Source organism: Rhamphochromis sp. 'chilingali', assembly GCF_963969265.1.
Source record: "Rhamphochromis sp. 'chilingali' genome assembly, chromosome: 1".
NCBI lineage: Eukaryota > Metazoa > Chordata > Actinopteri > Cichliformes > Cichlidae > Rhamphochromis > Rhamphochromis sp. 'chilingali'.
Window position 1 is genome coordinate 59,543,332 of NC_137929.1, and position 20,496 is coordinate 59,563,827.

General features: G+C 40.2%; 2 protein-coding genes and 1 long non-coding RNA gene across 3 annotated transcripts in view; 2 read left to right on the top strand and 1 right to left on the bottom strand.

Moving 5' to 3' along the window:
- Positions 1 to 20,496, top strand: part of LOC308400339 (uncharacterized protein) — a gene marked incomplete at its 3' end in the record, with an annotated part of 203,250 nt that overhangs the window by 85,838 nt on the left and 96,916 nt on the right. The window lies entirely within an intron of this gene.
- Positions 7,173 to 8,195, bottom strand: LOC308383455. The gene is made up of 3 exons (XR_013969150.1): positions 7,932 to 8,195; positions 7,706 to 7,835; positions 7,173 to 7,369 (listed from the first exon to the last, which is right to left on the bottom strand). It is a non-coding gene; the product is annotated as an uncharacterized lncRNA (long non-coding RNA).
- On the top strand, positions 9,748 to 19,557 carry LOC308409526 (uncharacterized protein). The gene is made up of 7 exons (XM_080902336.1): positions 9,748 to 10,001; positions 14,056 to 14,418; positions 14,747 to 15,100; positions 16,040 to 16,405; positions 16,518 to 16,880; positions 18,294 to 18,653; positions 18,864 to 19,557. The coding sequence occupies exons 1-7, from the start codon at positions 9,938 to 9,940 to the stop codon at positions 18,971 to 18,973; spliced, it is 1,980 nt and encodes a 659-aa protein (XP_080758462.1). The 5' UTR covers positions 9,748 to 9,937; the 3' UTR covers positions 18,974 to 19,557.

Sequence of the window (20,496 nt, forward strand, 5' to 3'; positions counted from 1 at the left end):
GGCTTTGTGTGTGTGTGTGTGTGTGTGTGTGTGTGTGTGACAATAATAAGCAACCGCTTTAATTAACGAAAAGAGGTTTAGGCTGTATTTCACATGGGTTACACTCGATGCTTCATTTAAACTCTGTAGCACTCCGATTGGAGAGTCTCTCTTATGGCGGTCTAGTGTGTGCCAAAGCGCAGCAAGGAAGTATCTCGGTGTGCAGTGCTGCAAACCAGCTGATGAAATTGTTTTTACATGTTAATGCAAAAGCTACTCTTTTAGGCCAAACTCTGACCTCAAGGGTTATAACATCTGTAGAGTGTGGAACTGTAGATAGCATTATACTGCTAGCAGGCAGGTGTAACTGCAGGAGGAAAATAATTAGTAAGAAGCAGCATTAAAGGAAAAGGCAGCGCTACCTGCCGTTTAACACATTTTGGTAATTATAGACAAAAAGCAGAACTAGGTGATGGAGTTGTTGCACGTCAAGACTCTGTATATAACCACTCACACTTTATAGGGGGGTAGGACAAGTATAATGAAAGAAACAAAATCCAAGTGTAGCACCTTAAAAGGAGGGTTAAGAAAATTAAAGGAAGGAGGAGATATTTAGTTCAAAACTGTGTATGAAGGGTACAGGAACACAGAGTACTAAAAAACAGAAAAAGTAGGCGCTGAATGAGGAACTTTAATAAATGTAACAGATCGAGGGACTGCAAGGCTTTTGCGCTGTGCTTATTCTCCCTTGTACATGGGACAATAAAGAAGCTGTTGAAATGAAGAAGTCTGTCGGGACAATAACTGTATTGGTAAATCTTGTTACATGCTTTTGTTTGCTACCTGCTGAGTTTAGATACTAGCTGATTAAGCTCAGAAACCTTTTAAAAAACACCAATTGGGAGCTATGAGAATGTAGGATGTTGTTTTTATTCAGTTATTGTTCCTTATAGTTTATAGGTTTATGTTTGTTTTACAAATGTTACTGGTGATGGTCGGTGTGATGCTAGCTGCTCGATGTGGTTAGCCAGCCCCCCAAGCCACATCACAATAGGGGGAGGTATTAAAATATAGATACTTGCTTTGGTTACAATGAAATGATTGAGTGTGAATAGAACCACGATATTTGACGTTTTAAAAAGCATTTCAAAAGCATTACATTGTGAAGCATTGTAAACTAAGTGACATTTGGTTGTCAAGAGGTAATGAGGCTTTTAGGTACGTTTCCAAAGTTGATCATCTGGACGTAGCGTTTTATAGGAGCAATCTTTCGTCACTCATCCAAGTGACTTCTTCAGTCTCAGCTGACTGCAGGTTTCCCCAATCTTATAAACAGTACATTTGCATAATGACTGAAACCAGCCCACTGAAGGAACAATGTGCTGGGAGGTCAGTTCCTTAATCTTAATTATGCAAATTCACATGACTCTCATGATTCTCAACCACTGATCAATGGCCATGATGGTGTTTGCTCTGTGTTGTAGAGTCATAATGACACCCAGTTTGTGCTCAAGTGGATGATGAGAATCAAACCTTAGATACTGATCCATATGCGTAGGTTTATGGTACACGACAGCTTTTAGATGTCCCCCATTACTGATGGAAATCTCACAGTCTAAGAGGGCTAACCTGCCACTTTTCATATCCTCCCTGGTGAATTTGATGTGTTCGTCCACCAAATTTATCTGATCCGTGAAATGGAATTGGAATTTCGTCTGTTACTGTTACTATTTTTATAATTTCTTCTTGGAGCAACTGTAACCCACATAATTTCCTTAGGGATTAATAAAGTCTTCTGATTCATTCTGACTTTAAATCATTTAACTGTAAATTATACATTTAAAATTTTTAATGAGCCGTTTACCCCGAGTCCTAAAGTCTATGTTTATCTTCTTACTCTTCTTATATTTATTGCTTGTTTACTTGCACTGCTGTAACTGGAGCCTCGTCGTCTCGTCTCTCTATATACTGGACTGTATGTAGCAGAGATGACAATAAAGTTTACTTTGACTTCAGCAAGCAGGCGCACTGAGGGCTCTCGCGCTCACTTTTCGAGTATAGAATTTTGAAAAACCATCCGTGTAAATTATAAGTCTTATATGTATTGGTGTTTTCATGTTTGTTGGTTTGTTTTTATTTTGTCTTATTTTTACATTTTTGAAACCCGGCAAAGAAGGAAATGACTACAAATACAACTCAGTGTTCCCCATATCTGATGAAAAACCACAGACTGAGCAGCTGAAACGCATTATTATAATTTTTTATAATTTTTAAATAAATTTTTTGTACATTTGTACATTTCAAGGACTCTTCGATTTTTGGAGTGTATTTTTTATGCATCTGTATTATATTATACATACACATTAAATGTGAATCTCTGTCCAAAAAAATGCACTCAATTTACTTTTTACTCACTATGAGCATCATTCATTATTCTCCCCCAGTAATTGAGGTTAGGATATGTATTTTATTCCGATCCATTCTTCTTTTGCAGCATTTAAATTACCTTTATCAGATTTGATGGTTTTGTTACAGACTTTTCAAAAAAGTGTTTTGCTTTTCTTTCACAAATGTGGGGATTAAATTGTGTTAAAATGTACAAAACAGTGATGTCATGTTTTGTGACGAGGACCCAGGCACAGAGAGACTTGATGAATGATGACTGATAACAGAGACGAAGACAAGGACAGGCAGAAACAGGGCTATGTGTGTGTGTGTGTGTGTGTGTGTGTGTGTGTGTGTGTGCGTGCGTGCCAATAATAAGCAACCGCTTTAATTAACGAAAAGAGGTTTTTGCTGTATTTCACATGGGTTACACTCGATGCTTCATTTAAACTCTGTAGCACTCCGATTGGAGAGTCTCTCTTATGGCGGTCTAGTGTGTGCCAAAGCGCAGCAAGGAAGTGTCTCGGTGTGCAGTGCTGCAAACCAGCTGATGAAATTGTTTTTACATGTTAATGTAAAAGCTACTCTTTTAGGCCAAACTCTGACCTCAAGGGTTGTAACATCTGTAGAGTGTGGAACTGTAGATAGCATTATACTGCTAGCAGGCAGGTGTAACTGCAGGAGGAAAATAATTAGTAAGAAGCAGCATTAAAGGAAAAGGCAGCGCTAACTGCTGTTTAACACATTTTGGTAATTATAGACAAAAAGCAGAACTAGGTGATGGACTTGTTGTACGTCAAGACTCTGTATATAACCACTCACACTTTATAGGGGGGTAAGACAAGTATAATGAAAGAAACAAAATCCAAGTGTAGCACCTTAAAAGGAGGGTTAAGAAAATTAAAGGAAGGAGGAGATATTTAGTTCAAAACTGTGTATGAAGGGTACAGGAACACAGAGTACTAAAAAACAGAAAAGTAGGCGCTGAATGAGGAACTTTAATAAATGTAACAGATCGAGGGACTGCCCTTTGAATCTGCGTGAGGCTTTTGTGCTATACAAAGTCTGTCGGGACAATAACTGTATTGGTAAATCTTGTTACATGCTTTTGTTTGCTATCTGCTAAGTTTAGATACTAGCTGATTTAGCTCAGAAACCTTTTAAAAAACACCAATTGGGAGCTATGAGAATGTAGGATGTTGTTTTTATTCAATTATTGTTTCTTATATTTTATAGGTTTATGTTTGTTTTACAAATGTTACTGGTGATGGTCGGTGTGATGCTAGCTGCTCGATGTGGTTAGCCAGCCCCCCAATATAGATACTTGCTTTGGTTACAATGAAATGATTGAGTGTGAATAGAACTACGATATTTGACGTTTTAAAAAGCATTTCAAAAGCATTACATTGTAAACTAAGTTACATTTGGTTGTCAAGAGGTAATGAGGATTTTAGGTAAGTCTCCAAAGTTGATTCTGTTCATCTGGACGTAGCGTTTTATAGGAGCAATCTTTCGTCTCTCATCCAAGTGACTTCTTCAGTCTCAGCTGACTGCAGGTTTCCCAAATCTTATAAACAGTACATTTGCATAATGACTGAAACCAGCCCACTGAAGAAACGTTGGGCTGGGAGGTCAGTTCCTTAATCTTAGGGTCTGCTCCAGTGACTGTAGAACAGTCATTGGTCTGCACAATGACATTTCCCTGACAGTATGCCTGATTCAAATTAATAATTTTCATTTCAATTTCTTATTTTGTTTTATTTTATTCTATATCTATGTATGGATGGATGAGTTGTACTGAGGCAATGAAGGTCCAAGTTGGTCACTTTCAAAACAACTCATTTTGTGAGTACACAGCAAAATCTCCAGTGTTAAATTAACACTAGAGAGTGTCTATATGGGTCCACACCTGAGTGTTAAATACAACACTGTTGAGTGTTAAATTAACACTTTTGACAGTGTTATATGTGGAATATTTCTAACATTTTGAGTTATTTTCCAGTGTTAGAAAACCAGCACTGCTCAGTGTTAGCCATTGTTAATCTTCAAAACTGACTAGGTTACTTTTAAACATATAACACTGTCAAAAGTCTTAATTTAACACTCAACAGTGTTGTATTTAACACTCAGAGGTGTGGACCCATGTAGACACGCTCTAGTGTTAATTTAACACTGGAGATTTTGCTGTGTACCAAACTAGATGTCTAAGGTCTCTATTCAAATTGATATCCTACTGGTCATTTGTAAAGGTGCTACAGAAGCAAAAAAAAGAAAAAATGTATGGAGGATTTTTTTAGAATCAAGTAACTCAAATTACTCTGTGAATCGGTGCAGCCCCACTGCACAGTCTGACCTGGGACTGTGTCATGCAGAGAGATTGGACATCTTGGAGTTCAAAGCTTGTAATCATGTTTCCTGTTGATTGAACTGTGTGTGTTTGTGTTCAAACTTTAAACCAGAACCAGATGTCGTCTACTCGTCACTGAAGTAGTCCACCAGTCCAACCACTGATGTCCAGCTGCTGGTCTCTTACTGGCCCATTCAGAACTTCAAACCAGAAGACATCCATGCATACAAATGATTACTGTGTCTGTTTGTTTTCACTTATTTGATTAAAAAAATCAGAACCTTAACCAGAGCTGTTTCAGTACTTAAAATCAACAATGATTTAAAAATAGCAAAACACATTTTAACATGTTTTATTTTGGCACTTTGTTCTTGTTACCATGACAGTGATTTAGTTTTACTGCATGATCAATAAACTTCTGTTCTCACTTTTTTTCTCATGCTTGTCTGTGTCAGTGGCTGTTCACAGCACACAAGGGCTTCAGTGCGACTACGATCAGCAACGTAACCATAGTTTAGAAAATTAGTTAGGATCAGAAATCTTCTCTTAACGTGTCATATTAAAGGGGCAGCCCCTGTGATGCAGTCACCTCCAGAAAAGGCCACACTTCTGAAGACAAAATAGTTGCAATACAAAACTTATATTAATTAAATAATTAATAAAACTTCACTTAAAGGACAAAAAATATTAGTGTCTAAACTACCAGTTATCACTATCCATGTGACTCAACAATAAATACAATAAAAATAATAACTAATTAATAACATTGTACTCTGGAATAAACAGTGAAAGCATCACTGATGATCTGCTTGGAACTGTGTGGTAATTAAACTCAAACAGCTCCATCTAGTGGACATTCATAAAAGTTGCTATTCCAGTCAGTCATCAGCCTGTTTCTAAATGTAGTTATGTAGTTTGACCTCATAATGGCAGTGGCCAAAACTACAGACTAACATGTTTGGGAACATTAATATCAATGTTTTTAAGCACTTTAAGAATATTCTTTCTCTTCTGATAGAGATCTATTCAAAGAGTTTAATAACCATCCACACCACACAGAATTAACCTGATAAACGTGGTTTCAAAAGTCATGCAGAGATCAGTCCAGCATTGTTGATTTCTGAAGTGATTGAGGATAGAGATGATTACTAAGAGGGAAGAGAGCTTATTGAGAAGATGTAAGGAATATTTTGCAAAGCTCATAAATGAGAAATAGATAAATACCACTGAAGTCCCCCATCGCTAAATCCATCCAAGTTACATAAACCATGTAACTTGGATGGATTTGATGCTGGCATGACCACAGTGCACACGTCTGCTGTTGCTCACAGTGATCCAAGTTTGTATTTCTGTGAGGTGGCTCAGGGAGTTTGTGTGTTCGCTCAGACACATGAAAAATTAGAGGGAACATTGGATATCAGATGTGCTCTGGGGTGAACTTTGACCTGTAGGTATGAGAAAATGAAGCAGGTGTAGCAGGAGAAACAGGTAAACAGAGTGCTCAGAGAGACATTGTTGCACTTTTCTACCATGTTAAGGTCCACATGTGAAAGGCAAAAGAGTCGCAAAATGATTACAAAGTTGCCATGAGAGATTATGTTTGTCCTGTGACAAAGTATTTGAAGAGGGGTCACTGAATAGTTGATTATGAAAATGGTGTGATCAAAAGATCAAAAGAAAAAAACAAAAAAAGGGGAAATGTTTGCATTATGTAATAGTATTTTAAATAATAAAAACCCCATTACAATACCATGAACATCTTTTGTATCCCCTCTGTCACAACAATAGAGTTTCTTCTTCTTCTACCTTTCTGTCCATAAACATTGTTCAAAGGCTAATCACACACAAAACAAATATCCAATGTCCAATATCTGTTGAAGACAACAGACCAGTGTCTTTCAAGACTAAGCAAGGTCTGCTTGCTTGTTTCATGACTTTAAAACAAAATGTGTGTGATACAGTATTATGAAGTACATACTTTGTTGGTGGAATCCATTTTCAGCACTGTGCCAAAAGTGGACAGAATCTGGCTTCGGTAATCCCTCATATTGCTGGCCTCTGCCAGCAGGAAAGTGTGGTGCAAGAGCCATGCAAAGGGAAGCTTTCTTGGAGGAAGTGGCGCCTGGAATGTGTGCCGTAAGGATGAGACGATACCCCCGGGCTCCGCAAAAGTCATTAGGAGTGTGGTGCACAGGTCCTTCCGCTGAAGGTACTCCTGCATGTGATTCTCCTGTATCTGCCGCCAAAGCTTGACCATAGTGTTTCCTTTGGTTCTGTCTCTCAGAAAGAGCACAACATTCGTATCCACACCGCGCCTGCAAGGACAGTCACAGCCAAGTTCTTGATGTTGAATTGAGTGAGTGATTGAGAACTTTTACAAAACAACAACAACAACAACAGAAACCCTACAAAAACAAACTTATAGCCTTTAAAATACAAATGAACGTGGTGATCATTTTACTCACTTGCTAGTCAGGATTGCCGGGAACATGGCTTGGTGTTCCTGAGTTGTGATAAAATTGCCGAGTCCCAGGCAAGCCACCGACCAACTTTTCCTCCTCCGCCACTTCTGCCTGCCTTTGTACATGACCACAGCACGGGACCTCAGTAAGCATCGTGTACCAGTTGGACACGTCACAGATGTGACGTACCTGAAGTCTATAATGAAGAGAGAAAATGACCAAAATAGGCATATGAATCAAGGATGGCAGTTTTACCATTTACATTTGAAGACTTGAGTAAAATATTTATGTGAAATTACCCTGGCGATAGCCAGACTTATATATGTGCACATTTTGTCCTTTACCCACACATTCGTAAGCTCGAGGACACTTCAGAGAGGACTTCCATACCCCAACAGGACCCCACAAAAAGACGTGGCTGCGAAGCAAAAGAGCTGTACACTGGGCACAGCAGCCCTGGCATAGCCAGGAGGTTCTGGTGGGCAAAACCACATGCAATCTGATTTAATCACCCGTCGCCTCTTTAACACACCAGTGACATCCTTGTATGTCTGAACAGGAGTAAACAGCCCTCTTTCAGTTTCCTCTTTAAGCCAGGAAATGTCAGCAGATGGGATACCATTAGGATTTTCCCAGAGACACACCGATCCCTCTAGCTCCACCTGAAAGACACACATATGACATAGAATACTACAACAACACGCACGCACACACACACTCTAACTGAAATAGTCTGATTTCAAATAAATATCACTTACAGGTGAATGACTCTCAACGGTAATTGTGTTGTATGATCATGACTGGGATGCAGATGACTTAGTGAGTCCAACAGTGTCAAGTTTTATGGACTGTGTGGCAGCCTCTGTGGACTCACGGTGTTTGGGCTGCACAGTAGATTTGTTTTGTGACTGTACAGTGTTCTCAAACTCCTTGGACAGGTGAGCTGTATCTGTGTTCCAGACGTCTGGGAGGAGGAAGCACCTCTGCTTGTCAGCTGTTGCTTTAGAGGTTGACTTGCAGATGTGGAGATGTGGACTTCAGTGAATCTATAAATGATATGAACAATTAGTTTTGTAATTATAATGACTTTGTACAAACAGTACAATGTATATTAACTCTGAATCTCACATACCTTCCACAGACTGGGATGCAGATATCAGTTCAGCATCATCACCTGGCCACAATGAAGGATCACACCTGGGGGTACTCGTCAGCCGTTGCTAAACAATACAGTTCATTGTGAGTACCGCGATCGATGGAAAAAATGCACATGCACACTTTGCCAAGATTAATCACATATCACTACCTTTAACTAAGTAATTTACTGCCCTGTTGTGCTGCACAGCACTTACTTGTTCCTGTCAGGTAGTGATCAGCTGATCACGGGGTCGGGTTTGAAAGGGAGACACCACCCACCTGTTCGCCGCTCAGACAGCGTTCTCTTCATGTCAGGAGCTCCTAATCCTAATCCTTGCCCCTGTCACGATCGGGGGAAACGCACGAATTAAACACAGTAATTCGGCGTGCCCGTGTGGCGTGCTGGCTAGACCCAAACGCGGCGAAGGCTAGCGATGGGTTGGAACAGGCAAGCAGTTACTCTAGTAACGATCAGTGCACGAAGCCTGGCTTCGGAACTGGCGTTACAGACGGAGAGCGAGCGGAGCCGGGCTGAGAAAAAGGATCGAAGGGAAAAACGGTCGCTGAAGCAGGCGGAGACTGACGTCGGGAAGGATTCTCGAAGGATTTCCACAAGTTTATTACTGACTCTGTTCTCCCTAATCTTCAACTATACTATAAGGATGTTATCTTTGGCTGTTATAATTTTAAAGACACGGACAATGATGCTTTCTTCTTTATAAATTTGGTTTTATTTTTGGCAAAATTTCATATACACAAAAGCAAAGTCCTCGGCAGAAAGCCTGAACTTCTTGTATTAAAAATGGAAATTGCACAATACATAAGGACAATCTCCTCATCAAAAAACACCAAGGCCCTCGTGACTGTTAACATCTGTAACCGTTTGAAACTATTAACTTGATTTTGGCTCTTGCAAACTTTTGTTTATTTATGTTTCCCTTAATTTATTTTATTTTTTGTTCTCACTTTTGTCTCACTGTCCCTGTCACTCTCTTTGTTCCAAATTGTACTACCACAATGTCATCTTTTATGTGATTCCCGTTTAACTTGACTGTATGTCTAAAATGTGATAAATAAAGTGAAAAAACAAACAAACAAACAAAACTGTGTGCCTTCTGAATGACCTCCTTCTGCTCATCACTGAACTTCTCAGGTCTGTCCTTTTGGCTGCTGTACTGACAATATAATTCCCACATCTCTTAAAAGGTGTGATCTTCAAACCCTTTCTGACCATAGATGCATCTGTCAAAAGTTTTGTCAGAACACCGGCTTCTTCGCTGTTCCGCTGCGTGGTGTTGTTTTGGTGACGAAACTTCCATCGATTGGTCGTCTACATTGGGATTCGCCGCTCCTATTGGCACGAATCAACAGTGTTTACGCTCACCGGGCCAATAAAAAGACGTAAAGGTCTGCAGACTGCGCTACCGTAAACTCGAGTAAAGAGAAAGAGAAAGAAACACTCGTCTGTCTGGACCATCGCAAGAACAAGTTAACTGATTACTGGTATCACACTAAGAGACTTTCAGCTTTCTTTAAAAAAACATCAGATTTTAAGTTCAGGGATTTTTTAATTGTTGAAGAATACCACGATCTTTTGGACATTTATTACACTTTAAACGAAGGAGCAATGTCTGCTGTAACGTCTGCATTTATCTGCTGGACTTTACTGTCTGTCTGCCTCTCGTCTGCAGGTGAGATTAAATTTCAGATTTATAAATTATTAACACTCTTCAAGGATTCTGTTCATTGTTTTAAAGGTGGGTTTAACTGGGCTGTATGACCTGCCACATCTGCCGAAAGTTAAAGCTTAAGGACTGATCTGAGGTCTGTTTCTTTTCCAAGCAATTCTGTTAAACCAGAAATGTGGGAGGAGGAGCGCTGCGTCATTTAGCTTGTGAGCACTCTGTTTACCTGAGCTTGTCCTGTCTTCCTGCTACACCTGCTTCTTTTTCTCATACCTTTGAATTGAATTCAAAATCCTGCTCCTCACATAAAAGGTCTTAAATAATCAGGCCCCATCTTATCTTAATGACCGTGTAGTACCATATCACCCTATTAGAGCACTTCGCTCTCGCTCTGCAGGCCTACTTGTTGTTCCTAGAGTATTTAAAAGTAGAATGGGAGGCAGAACCTTCAGTTTTCAGGCCCCTCTTCTGTGGAACCAGCTTCCAGTTTGGATTCGGGAGACAGACACTATCTCTACTTTTAAGATTAGGCTGCAAACTTTCCTTTTTGCTAAAGCATATAGTTAGGGCTGGACCAGGTGACCCTGAATCCTCCTTTAGTTATGCTGCAATAGATGTAGGCTGCCGGGGGATTCCCATGATGCATTGAGTTTTTCCTTTCCGGTCACCTTTCTCACTCACTATGTATTAATAGACCTCTCTGCATTGAATCATATCTGTTATTAATCTCTGTCTCTCTTCCACAGCATGTCTTTATCCTGTCTTCCTTCTCTCACCCCAACCGGTCGCAGCAGATGGCCCCGCCCCTCCCTGAGCCTGGTTCTGTCGGAGGTTTCTTCCTGTTAAAAGGGAGTTTTTCCTTCCCACTGTTGCCAAAGTGCTTGCTCATAGGGGGTCATATGATTGTTGGGTTTTTCTCTGTATCTATGAAGCGCCTTGAGGGGACTTTTGTTGTGATTTGGCGCTATATAAATAAAATTGAATTGAATTGAACTGAATTGAATACCTACAGGTCAAAGTTCACCCCAAAGCACATCTGATATCCAATGTTCCTAATTTTTCATGTGTCTGAGCGAACACACAAACTCCCAGAGCGGTACCTGGGACCACTGTGAGCAACAGCAGATGTGTGTACTGTGGTCACGCCAGCATCTAATCCATCCAAGTTATTTATTAAAATAATCAAATTACAGAATTTACATTTATGTTAGACTACTTTTAATTAACTGCTTTAGCCCACTTACAATGACCGGTGTAGTACGTTAACACTCTTTTATTTTATATAAATATAAAAAAAAAAAAAAAAAAAAAAAAAAAATATATATATATATATATATATATATATATATATATATATATATATATATATATATATATATATATATATATATATATATATATATATATACACACTCAACAAAAATATAAACGCAACACCTTTGTTACTGCTCCCATTCCCCATGGGATGGACGTAGAGACCTAAAATTCATTCCAGATACACAATATAACCATCCCTCCCAAACAGTGGTCACAAATCAGTCCAAATGTGTGGTAGTGGGCACATCTGCTATATTGAGATAATCCATCCCACCTCACAGGTGTGCCACATCAGGATGCTGATCTGACATCATGAGTAGTGCACAGGTGTACCTCAGACTGCCCACAACAAAAGGCCACCCTGGAATGTGCAGTTTTTTGCGCTATTGAGGGTCTGGGGACCCAGAACCGGTCAGTATCTGGTGTGACCACCATTTGCCTCATGCAGTGCAACACATCGTCGCATGGAGTCTATCAGATTGTCAATTGTGGCCTGTGGAATGTTGGTCCACTCCACTTCAATGGCTGTGCGAGGTTGTTGGATATTCGTGGGAACTGGTACATGCTGTCGTATACGCCGGTCAAGCACATCCCGAACATGCTCAATGGGTGACATGTCCGGTGAGTATGCTGGCCATGCAAGAACTGGGACATTCTCAGCTGCCATCTGCCCTGAACAATGTGAACCATGATTCATCCGTGAAGCGCACACCTCTCCAACGTGCCAGACGCCATCGAATGTGAGCATTTGCCCACACAAGTCTGTTACGGCGACGAGCTGGAGTCAGGTCAAGACCCCGATGAGGACGACGGGCATGCAGTTGAGCGTCCATGAGACGGTTTCTGACAGTTTGTGCAGAAATTGTTTGGTTGTGCAAACCAATTGTTCCAGCAGCTGTCTGGGTGGCTGGTCTCAGACGATCTTGGAGGTGAACCTGCTGGATGTGGAGGGCCTGGGCTGGTGTGGTTACACGAGGTCTGCGGTTGTGAGGCCGGTTGGATGTGCTGCCATATTCTCTGAAACGCCTGTGGAGACGGCTTATGGTTGAGAAGTGAACATTCAATGCACGGGCGACAGATCTGGTTGACATTCCTGCTGTCAGCATGCCAATTGCACGCTCCCTCATTGCTTGTGGCATCTGTGGCATTTTGCTGTGAGACAAAACTGCACATTCCAGGGTGGCCTTTTGTTGTGGGCAGTCTGAGGTACACCTGTGTGTAACAGAGTCATAAATCACATTGTTATAATTACACAAAATGTGTTCTAAACCCCCAAACTGCTCCTTTTATACCTGACTTTTAGGACCTCCAAGCCTGTAGTTGTGTTCATTATCAGTTAGAGCCCCTCCTCATTCTTTTCTTCTTCTTTGGTGCAATACTATAAATACAGTGTACCCCTTTTGCCTCTCCCCTTTTTCCACAATTCCCCTGTGGGAGAGGAGCTGGAGTGGGCAAATTATTTACTTGGAGGTCTTTCTTTCTTTTACCTTTTTTATCAGGTATGTCAGATTTCATGTTGTTTTTGTTTCATCTTATGTCAAATATGTTACGTGTAAATGCATACTTTATGTTTAATGTAAAAATAAATGCCAGCCCCTTTTTCCACAATTCCCCTGTGGGAGAGGAGCTGGAGTGGGCAAATTATTTACTTGGAGGTCTTTCTTTCTTTTACCTTTTTTATCAGACACAACGCAGAATCACACCGGTTACATGTGCACTACTCATGATGTCAGATCAGCATCCTGATGTGGCACACCTGTGAGGTGGGATGGATTATCTCAATATGGCAGATGTGCCCACTACCACACATTTGGACTGATTTGTGACCACTGTTTGGGAGGGTACAAAAATACAATAACGTAAAACAAGAAAAATATAAGAATGGCTAAATCTGAGACTAATAAATATATGTACAATATATAATAGTATATGCATTACTGGATGTGTATACTAGATATGTTTTTCTATGTGTGTGTGTGTGTGTGTGTGTGTGTGTGTGTGTGTGTGTGTGTGTGTGTGTGTGTGTATACATATTTTACAAATTAAATAGAGTAAACAATAAAATAAAATATATAAAATATACAGAAGACAAAGCATAACAGTGTATTTATAGACTAAATAATAAGTAATTATGAAACAGTGGTGCTGTAAGTACAGTAGCCCTTCATTAAGTGAGTTCACACAATAGTCCTTCACTAGACAGTCAGTCTGTAATGTATGTTTGCACCGATTGCCGATCACGCTTCAACTGAGTCGTCCTCGGTCAGAAGGAATGGTACTCCACAGTGATGTAGTTCAAATAACTTTACTAAGGAGGTGGCAGATGACATCAACAGGATGTACAGCGTTGGTAGGGAGGCATTACAGTATTCACATGCAGGTAAAGGGGGTGTGAGTGTGTATATGGGTGTTGGGTGTGTGTGTGTGTGTGGTCATATGGTAAGCACGCACGCAGTATTAACTCACACCGAATGCAGGTAAATACATTACTCCTCCGACACACCTCTCATCTGTGCAGCACTGCGCTGAACATGTTCCCAACCGGAAGTACAGATACCGAGGTGCATCATGGGTAACGTAGTATAAAACAGCTACAGTGAACAAGCGGACTTTTAACACAGTCATTGACTGAATGTGCCCCTTGTGTTTGTCTGAAGCAATGTACAGTAAAAAGCTCCCTGATCTCCCAGTAGCTCAGGTTGTTCGTTGATCTCTTGAACCCCTCTGTTGTTTCCTCTTTCAGTAGAAGAAGTTATATTAGGTCGGACTGGAATGACCATCGTTCTGCCATGTCAAGTTCCAAGCAACAACAACCCCATTGTAGCTGTGGAGTGGAGCAGACGTGACCTGGAGCCAGAATATGTCCTTTTTTACCGGGACAATAAGCTTGTTCCAGATTACCAGCATCCATCTTTTAAGAACCGGGTGGATCTGAAGGACAGACAGATGAAGGGTGGAGACGTGTCTCTGATTCTGAAGGATGTGAAGACTGATGACTCGGGAGCATACGAGTGTTACGTGGTCCAGAAAGGAGCGAACCACAGCAAAACAACGAGTCTGGATGGTTACTACATCAGAGCCACCTACCTGACTGTTTCTCTTCAAAGTGAGTTGGTAGAGTTCAGTTTGTTAGTAGAGATGAAGCTGCTTCCTGGTTCTTGATGTCTGATGTTTCTGAGGTGAACAAAGCTTGGATCCTTGTACTTGTACCTTATACTTTAAAACTGGCTACAGCCTGTAAAAGACAGGTGCATTTGTAGACATCTGTTGTACTCAGATGGCCATAGCAACCTATACAATGTAGGTCTATTAGATCTGTCTATCTATATATATGTATAGATATTACTTTGTTTTCTTCTTTTCTGTGATTGGCTGCTGCTGTAGTGATCAGTTAGTTCTTTAACCTCTGTGCTCTATTTTGTTTCTTCTTTCAGACCACAATAACAACATAATTATTGGGGGAGACACGGCCACTCTAGAATGTCAAGCTCCAAACAGCAATGACCCCATCATAGCTGCATTTTGGATAAGACCTGACCTGGAGCCAGAATATGTCCATTTTTACCAGGATGATGAGATTGATACAGATTATCAGCATCCGTCTTTTAAGAACAGGGTGGATCTGAAGGACAGACAGATGAAGGGTGGAGACGTGTCTTTGATTTTGAAGGATGTGACAGCTGATGACTCAGGACTCTATGTGTGTTATGTTGACCAGAGAAAAACGAAACGAGCCAGTCTGTATCTTCACCCCATCAGCATCACCTACCTAACTGTTGTTCCTCCAAGTAAGTTTGAGTTTTACATGAAGGAGGGGTTCACATGAATAGGATGAGGGACCTATATAATCTTCTGTACCCGACATTTACACTGACCATGAAAAAATAGCATGCCATGCCATGATTGGTGACTCAGTGCTTTCTTCCGGTCCAGCTTTGTCGAGCTGCTGGTAGAATTTCAGGATGCCAGCCACTTCCTCTATCCGCCAGTACTACGTGCCGTGCAGGGGCCTGTTCTTCCATGATGGTTCATGGCTCCCCGTCCTTTCTTCTTTGGCTCTCTGGTACCACCAGTATTGGGGAGTAACGCAATACATGTACCGGTGTTACGAATTTAAATACAAAATATGAGTAACTGTATTCCATTACAGTTACCGTTTAAAAAGGTGATATTGAGAATACAGTTACTTTGTTGAAATAAATGGATTACACTGCGGTCTTTTCCTGTTTCATATGTTAGGCTGTGCCCTCTGTTTCTGGTAATTCCACGCCAGTGGAAACCCAAACAAAACATGCATTACAAGGCTTTAATGCCTGTGTCTCAATCTCGCGCCCCATGTCACCTCTACTTGCAGCCCACATAATGACATGAAGAAATGTTTTAAAAAATGTTTATTCCAAAAATGATTTAATGTGACGGAAACAGGCTGATTGTTGCAGGCATAGCCCTAACGAATGTAGCCTCATGGGCAGTGTAGTCCGTACTGCCGTGAGAATAGTTTGCCATACCCGCTGGGTGTCTATGAGCGAGGGAATGGGAAAAAGTAGAGTGGAAAAGTATGAGTGGATGAGTGGAAAAGTATATATATATGTATATGTGTATATATATATATATATATATATATATATATATATATATATATATAAAAATATAATTTTTTTTCTGTGACTGGCTGCTGTAGTTAGTTCTTTGATTTCTCTACTCTGTGTGTTGTTTTCCTCCTTCAGACCAGAAAAACATCACAGTTGATTCTGGGCAGAACGTAATTCTACCATGTCGAGTTCCACTCCTCGATTTAAAGTTTATCATGGTTGTAGTGTGGAAAAGAACTGACCTGGGAGAAGAATATGTCCTTTCTTACCAGAATCAGCGATTTCATCCAGAAAATCAGCATCCATCTTTTAAGAACAGGGTGGATCTGCAAGACAGACAGATGAAGAATGGAGACGTGTCTTTGATTCTGAAGGATGTGACTACTGATGACGCGGGAGCATATGAGTGTCATGTGGTCCAGAGGGAATCGTTGGGTTGGGAGATAGCCAGTCCGAAAAGTCGCCACATCAGCACCATCTATCTGAGTGTTGTTCCGTCAAGTGAGTTGGTTCAGGTTATACACACTCACATACACATATATATAAATATATATGATTGGCTGCTCTAGTGATCACTTCTCTTCTTTAACCATTCTGTGTTTTTCTCTTTCAGACAAAAAAATCATCATAGCTGTGATGGGACAGACGGTCACTCTGCCATGTCAAGCTCTAAGCAGCAACAACCCCATAATAGCTGCAGAGTGGAGCAGAGTTGACTTGGAGCCAAAATATGTCCTTTATTATCAGGACTACAAGCTTTTTCCATATTACCAGCATCCATCTTTTAAGAACCGGGTGCATCTGAAGGACAGAAAGATGAAGGATAAAGACATGTCTTTGATTCTGAAGAATGTGACAATTAATGACACTGGAACATACGAGTGTTATGTGGCGCAGAGAGGAGTGAACCGCAGGAAGAGAGCCAGTCTGGATAGTTACCCCATCAGCACCACCTACCTGAGTGTTCTTCTTCAAAGTGAGTTGGTAGAGTTCAGTTAGTACTATTGTTAGTATAGATCAGGGGTAGGCAACCTTTCTGATTATGAGTGCCATCTAAAATTTCCTCAGAAGTCAATGTGCCATATGATTGCATTAGCAATAAATTTAATAACGCTTTATATGAATTATATATAAAGAATTATATATAATATAATATATAATTATATAAAAAATTATATATATATTACACACTATATAGAACCACTCTATAGGATTATATTTGTTCGCAAATGTTGGCAGCTATCAGCGAATAGTTATCAGCTATTTTGAAACAAAACACAAGACTTTTTTTATCCATAACAGCAAATGAACTGTACAACAGAGAATGCAAATGCTTTTTATGGTCTCCTGACAACAATGATAAGAAAAATAAACTGGGCCAATATGGCATGTTTGTTAATACAGAGATACACATGATAATGTGATCTCTGGTCTCCCAAACAGAGACACAGGTCTCCGAGTGTCCAGCATTCAGACGGCTACCTCAGGACACTTTTTGTGTCAGAGAAAATCTGCTCACACAGACATGTAGAGCCAAATACTGTCAACAAGGCCTCTGTAATGTTCTGAATACAGTTAAACTTGTCAGGTAGTGATGTCCAGCAGGTGAAAATGCAGCTCCATGAACACCACCCAGCTGTATAGAAACTCATGCTAGCTAGTACCCAGTACGAAAAAGTCAGCATAATGAAAATCAACTCCACCTAAACTTGGTTTATATCTGACCCAGATAGACTGCAGGTCATAACTTCTTACCTGAAGTTCAGTTCACCTGACACTCAGACCGGCGGCCGCCTCGCGTCTCTCTTCCTCCTGCCTCCCTTTCCCTCATCCATCTCTGGGAAGCTCTGCCATAGCCACCACCAAACAACTGAGTTATTTTTGCACCTGCCAACATCTGGCCAATCCACCATCTTTCAATTTTTATACCATTACAAAAAAAAATTAAAAATCATCAGCCCACCAAGCAAATACCCAGTGTGCCCGATGGCTACTCCAGATATGGTCGTGCCATCAGTTAAGCCTTCACATGCCCCAGGTTGCCGACCCCTGGAATACATATAGCTGCTTCTTGGTTTTTGATGTCTGATGTTTCTGAGAAGAATAAAAGTCTGAAGCTTGGATCTTTGTAGTCGTACTTTATACTTTAAAACTGGCTACAGCCTGCAGAAAAGAGGTGATTCACTTCTGTTATTCCTAAATGTTTATAGTAACTTAGACAAAGTAGGTAAAGGGCTGCACGTTGAAGAACTAGTTGAAACATGAGACATATACATATATAGCGTTGGGTCTTTTTCTTGGTTTGTATTTTTTTTGTCTGTGATTGGCTGTTGTAGTTATGAGTTAGTTCTTTAACCTCTCTGCTCTTTGTTTTTTTTTTCTCTTTCAGGCCAAAAAAACATCTCAGCTGAGTCTGGACAGAACGTCACTCTGACATGTCGAGCTCCAAATGCTGTCCTCATACCTGGTGTAGAGTGGAGCAGACGTGACTTGAAGGCACAATATGTCTTTTGGTACTGGGAAAAAGAGTTTGTTTCATATTATCAGCATCCCTCTTTTAAGAACCGGGTGGATCTGCAGGACAGACAGATGAAGGATGGAGTCATGTCTTTGATTCTGAAGGATGTGACGACTGCTGATAGTGGAACATACGAGTGTTGCATCATCCAGGAAGTGAGAGACGGTAGAAAGATAGACATTTTAAAGACTGATCCCATCAGCATCATCCACCTAAAAGTTATTCCAAAAGGTAAGTCAGTCAAATTCATTTTGGCTTTGGACACATTCAGTTATTTTCCGAGGTGTCCGGTTGGGAGTCGAAAACTCAAGATACATAAAAAGATGTGATCAGAGCTGAAGCTTGTTTATTTTTAAAAATGTTGATGATGAGACTTTGTGTGTAGCAGCTGATCTTTGCAATGTGATCAGCTGATACCTCACAGCTGTTTCTCACCTGCAGGTCAGCCAGGGGGGCACGGAGAGGATGGGGCTGTTGGACTGAAAGTTGTTATTGTGCTTTTATTGGTTTCTTTTGCAAGTACAATCTACTACATAAAAATGACACAATAGACAGAAGGAGAAAAAAAACAGCACAACACAAATACAGCCAAGCACCAAGGTAAAACTTTCTCTTCATCCCACTCATCCCACCTTTCGTGGCAAAAAGCCAGATGCTCTGAGGACAGACATGAGTTCACAGTGATGTGAATCCAGCAGGAGGTAGTCAGCTGCAAATGTCTCACACAGCCCTTGTTTGTTTTTTAACGTCTTTGGGGGTTTTCTGGTTTTGATTGGAAATGTGTGGGGGTGGGCATATAGTCTATAAACTGTTAAAAATCAAGCAATATAAGAATATATTAAAAAGTTTTGATTACAATCATCATTATTTTCCCTTGGGGGAAGACTGAAACCTCTGTGGAGGACCCAAAACATGTTTTTAATGCAGGGAAAGTATGGGTCTTTGTGAAGGCTTTTCCATGTCATTTCCTTATCAGGTTTATTGTTTATTTCCCATGAAGGTTTAGTTGTTTAGTGCCTGAACAGAATTATTTAAATGAAAGAAGGGAAGGTTAAATTTATCATGTCTTTCATCATGTGCAGCTTCTGCTCTTTTTGGGTGTTTTCTTATCTCAATGGTTACATAACTTTCCTGTGCAAGCTTCTTTGTCATTTTTGCTTACTAATAATAAACAGTGATACTCTATTCGTGTCAAGTGTTTATTTATTTAAACTGATTTATTTAAAGTTATAGAATAATAATAGAATAAACCAGTTATAAGAACTATGGAGGACCACAAGAGTCATGAAATAAAGAATTCTGTGCTTAAATAATACATTTTAGAATAAATTCTGCATTCATAAATTCATTTTCAAATTCCAATTTAATAAACTGTTCAGCCTCAAGATTTACACTCATCTCGACACGGATATGTGAAGAATGAAGGGACCCTGCAGTGAAACGGAGTTTACGCAGTCTGACCAACATTTGAAGGTAACGTGCTAACATATGCTAATGCTAGCATCACCGCAGGTAGCCCCGTTATTTTAAGGTCATTTTAGCTTGTGAAAGTTTTACGTCGCAGCTGTACGAGCTAGCTACGTGTTTTGTAAGCTGCTGTGCTCTTCACAAATAAAGCTGGAAGCAGCATTAGAACCAGCACTGAGGCCTGTTACATTTATACAGTGATAGAGCAACGGCTGCAGCCTACAGCCTTTAAACTAGTGATTAAAATGCTGACAGTAAACTCGTCAGTCCAGATGTTACCACATTACTTTGCGATACTTAAGAGTTAAAACAACTGTGACAGGCTGATTAAAATAACAGCTGTGAGTTCTCTCATTCCTTATACCAAGACTGGAGATCACACTACTGGTTTCAGTTCATTTAATATGTGAGTGCACAGATTCATTCTCAACTGGACATAAATGATGATCAAAGGTTGTACATATGATGAATTCATCAAATCCCAGCCTCTAACACAGTGCGCTGAATCTTTGCATTGAATTTCCAGTATATTCTAATCAGTGCAATTTAATTCAAATTAAATTTCATTCACTGAACCTACAGTGAACGCAAACCAGTGAACAAATTA

What these genes read in the sequence shown, in the direction of transcription:
- LOC308409526 (XM_080902336.1), top strand. Translation starts at nt 9,938, where the DNA reads ATGTCTGCTGTAACGTCTGCATTTATCTGCTGGACTTTACTGTCTGTC. An exon ending in CCTAACTGTTGTTCCTCCAA is followed by an intron (nt 15,101 to 16,039) that starts GTAAGTTTGAGT and finishes TTCCTCCTTCAG; the next exon opens with ACCAGAAAAACATCACAGTT. An exon ending in TCTGAGTGTTGTTCCGTCAA is followed by an intron (nt 16,406 to 16,517) that starts GTGAGTTGGTTC and finishes TTTCTCTTTCAG; the next exon opens with ACAAAAAAATCATCATAGCT.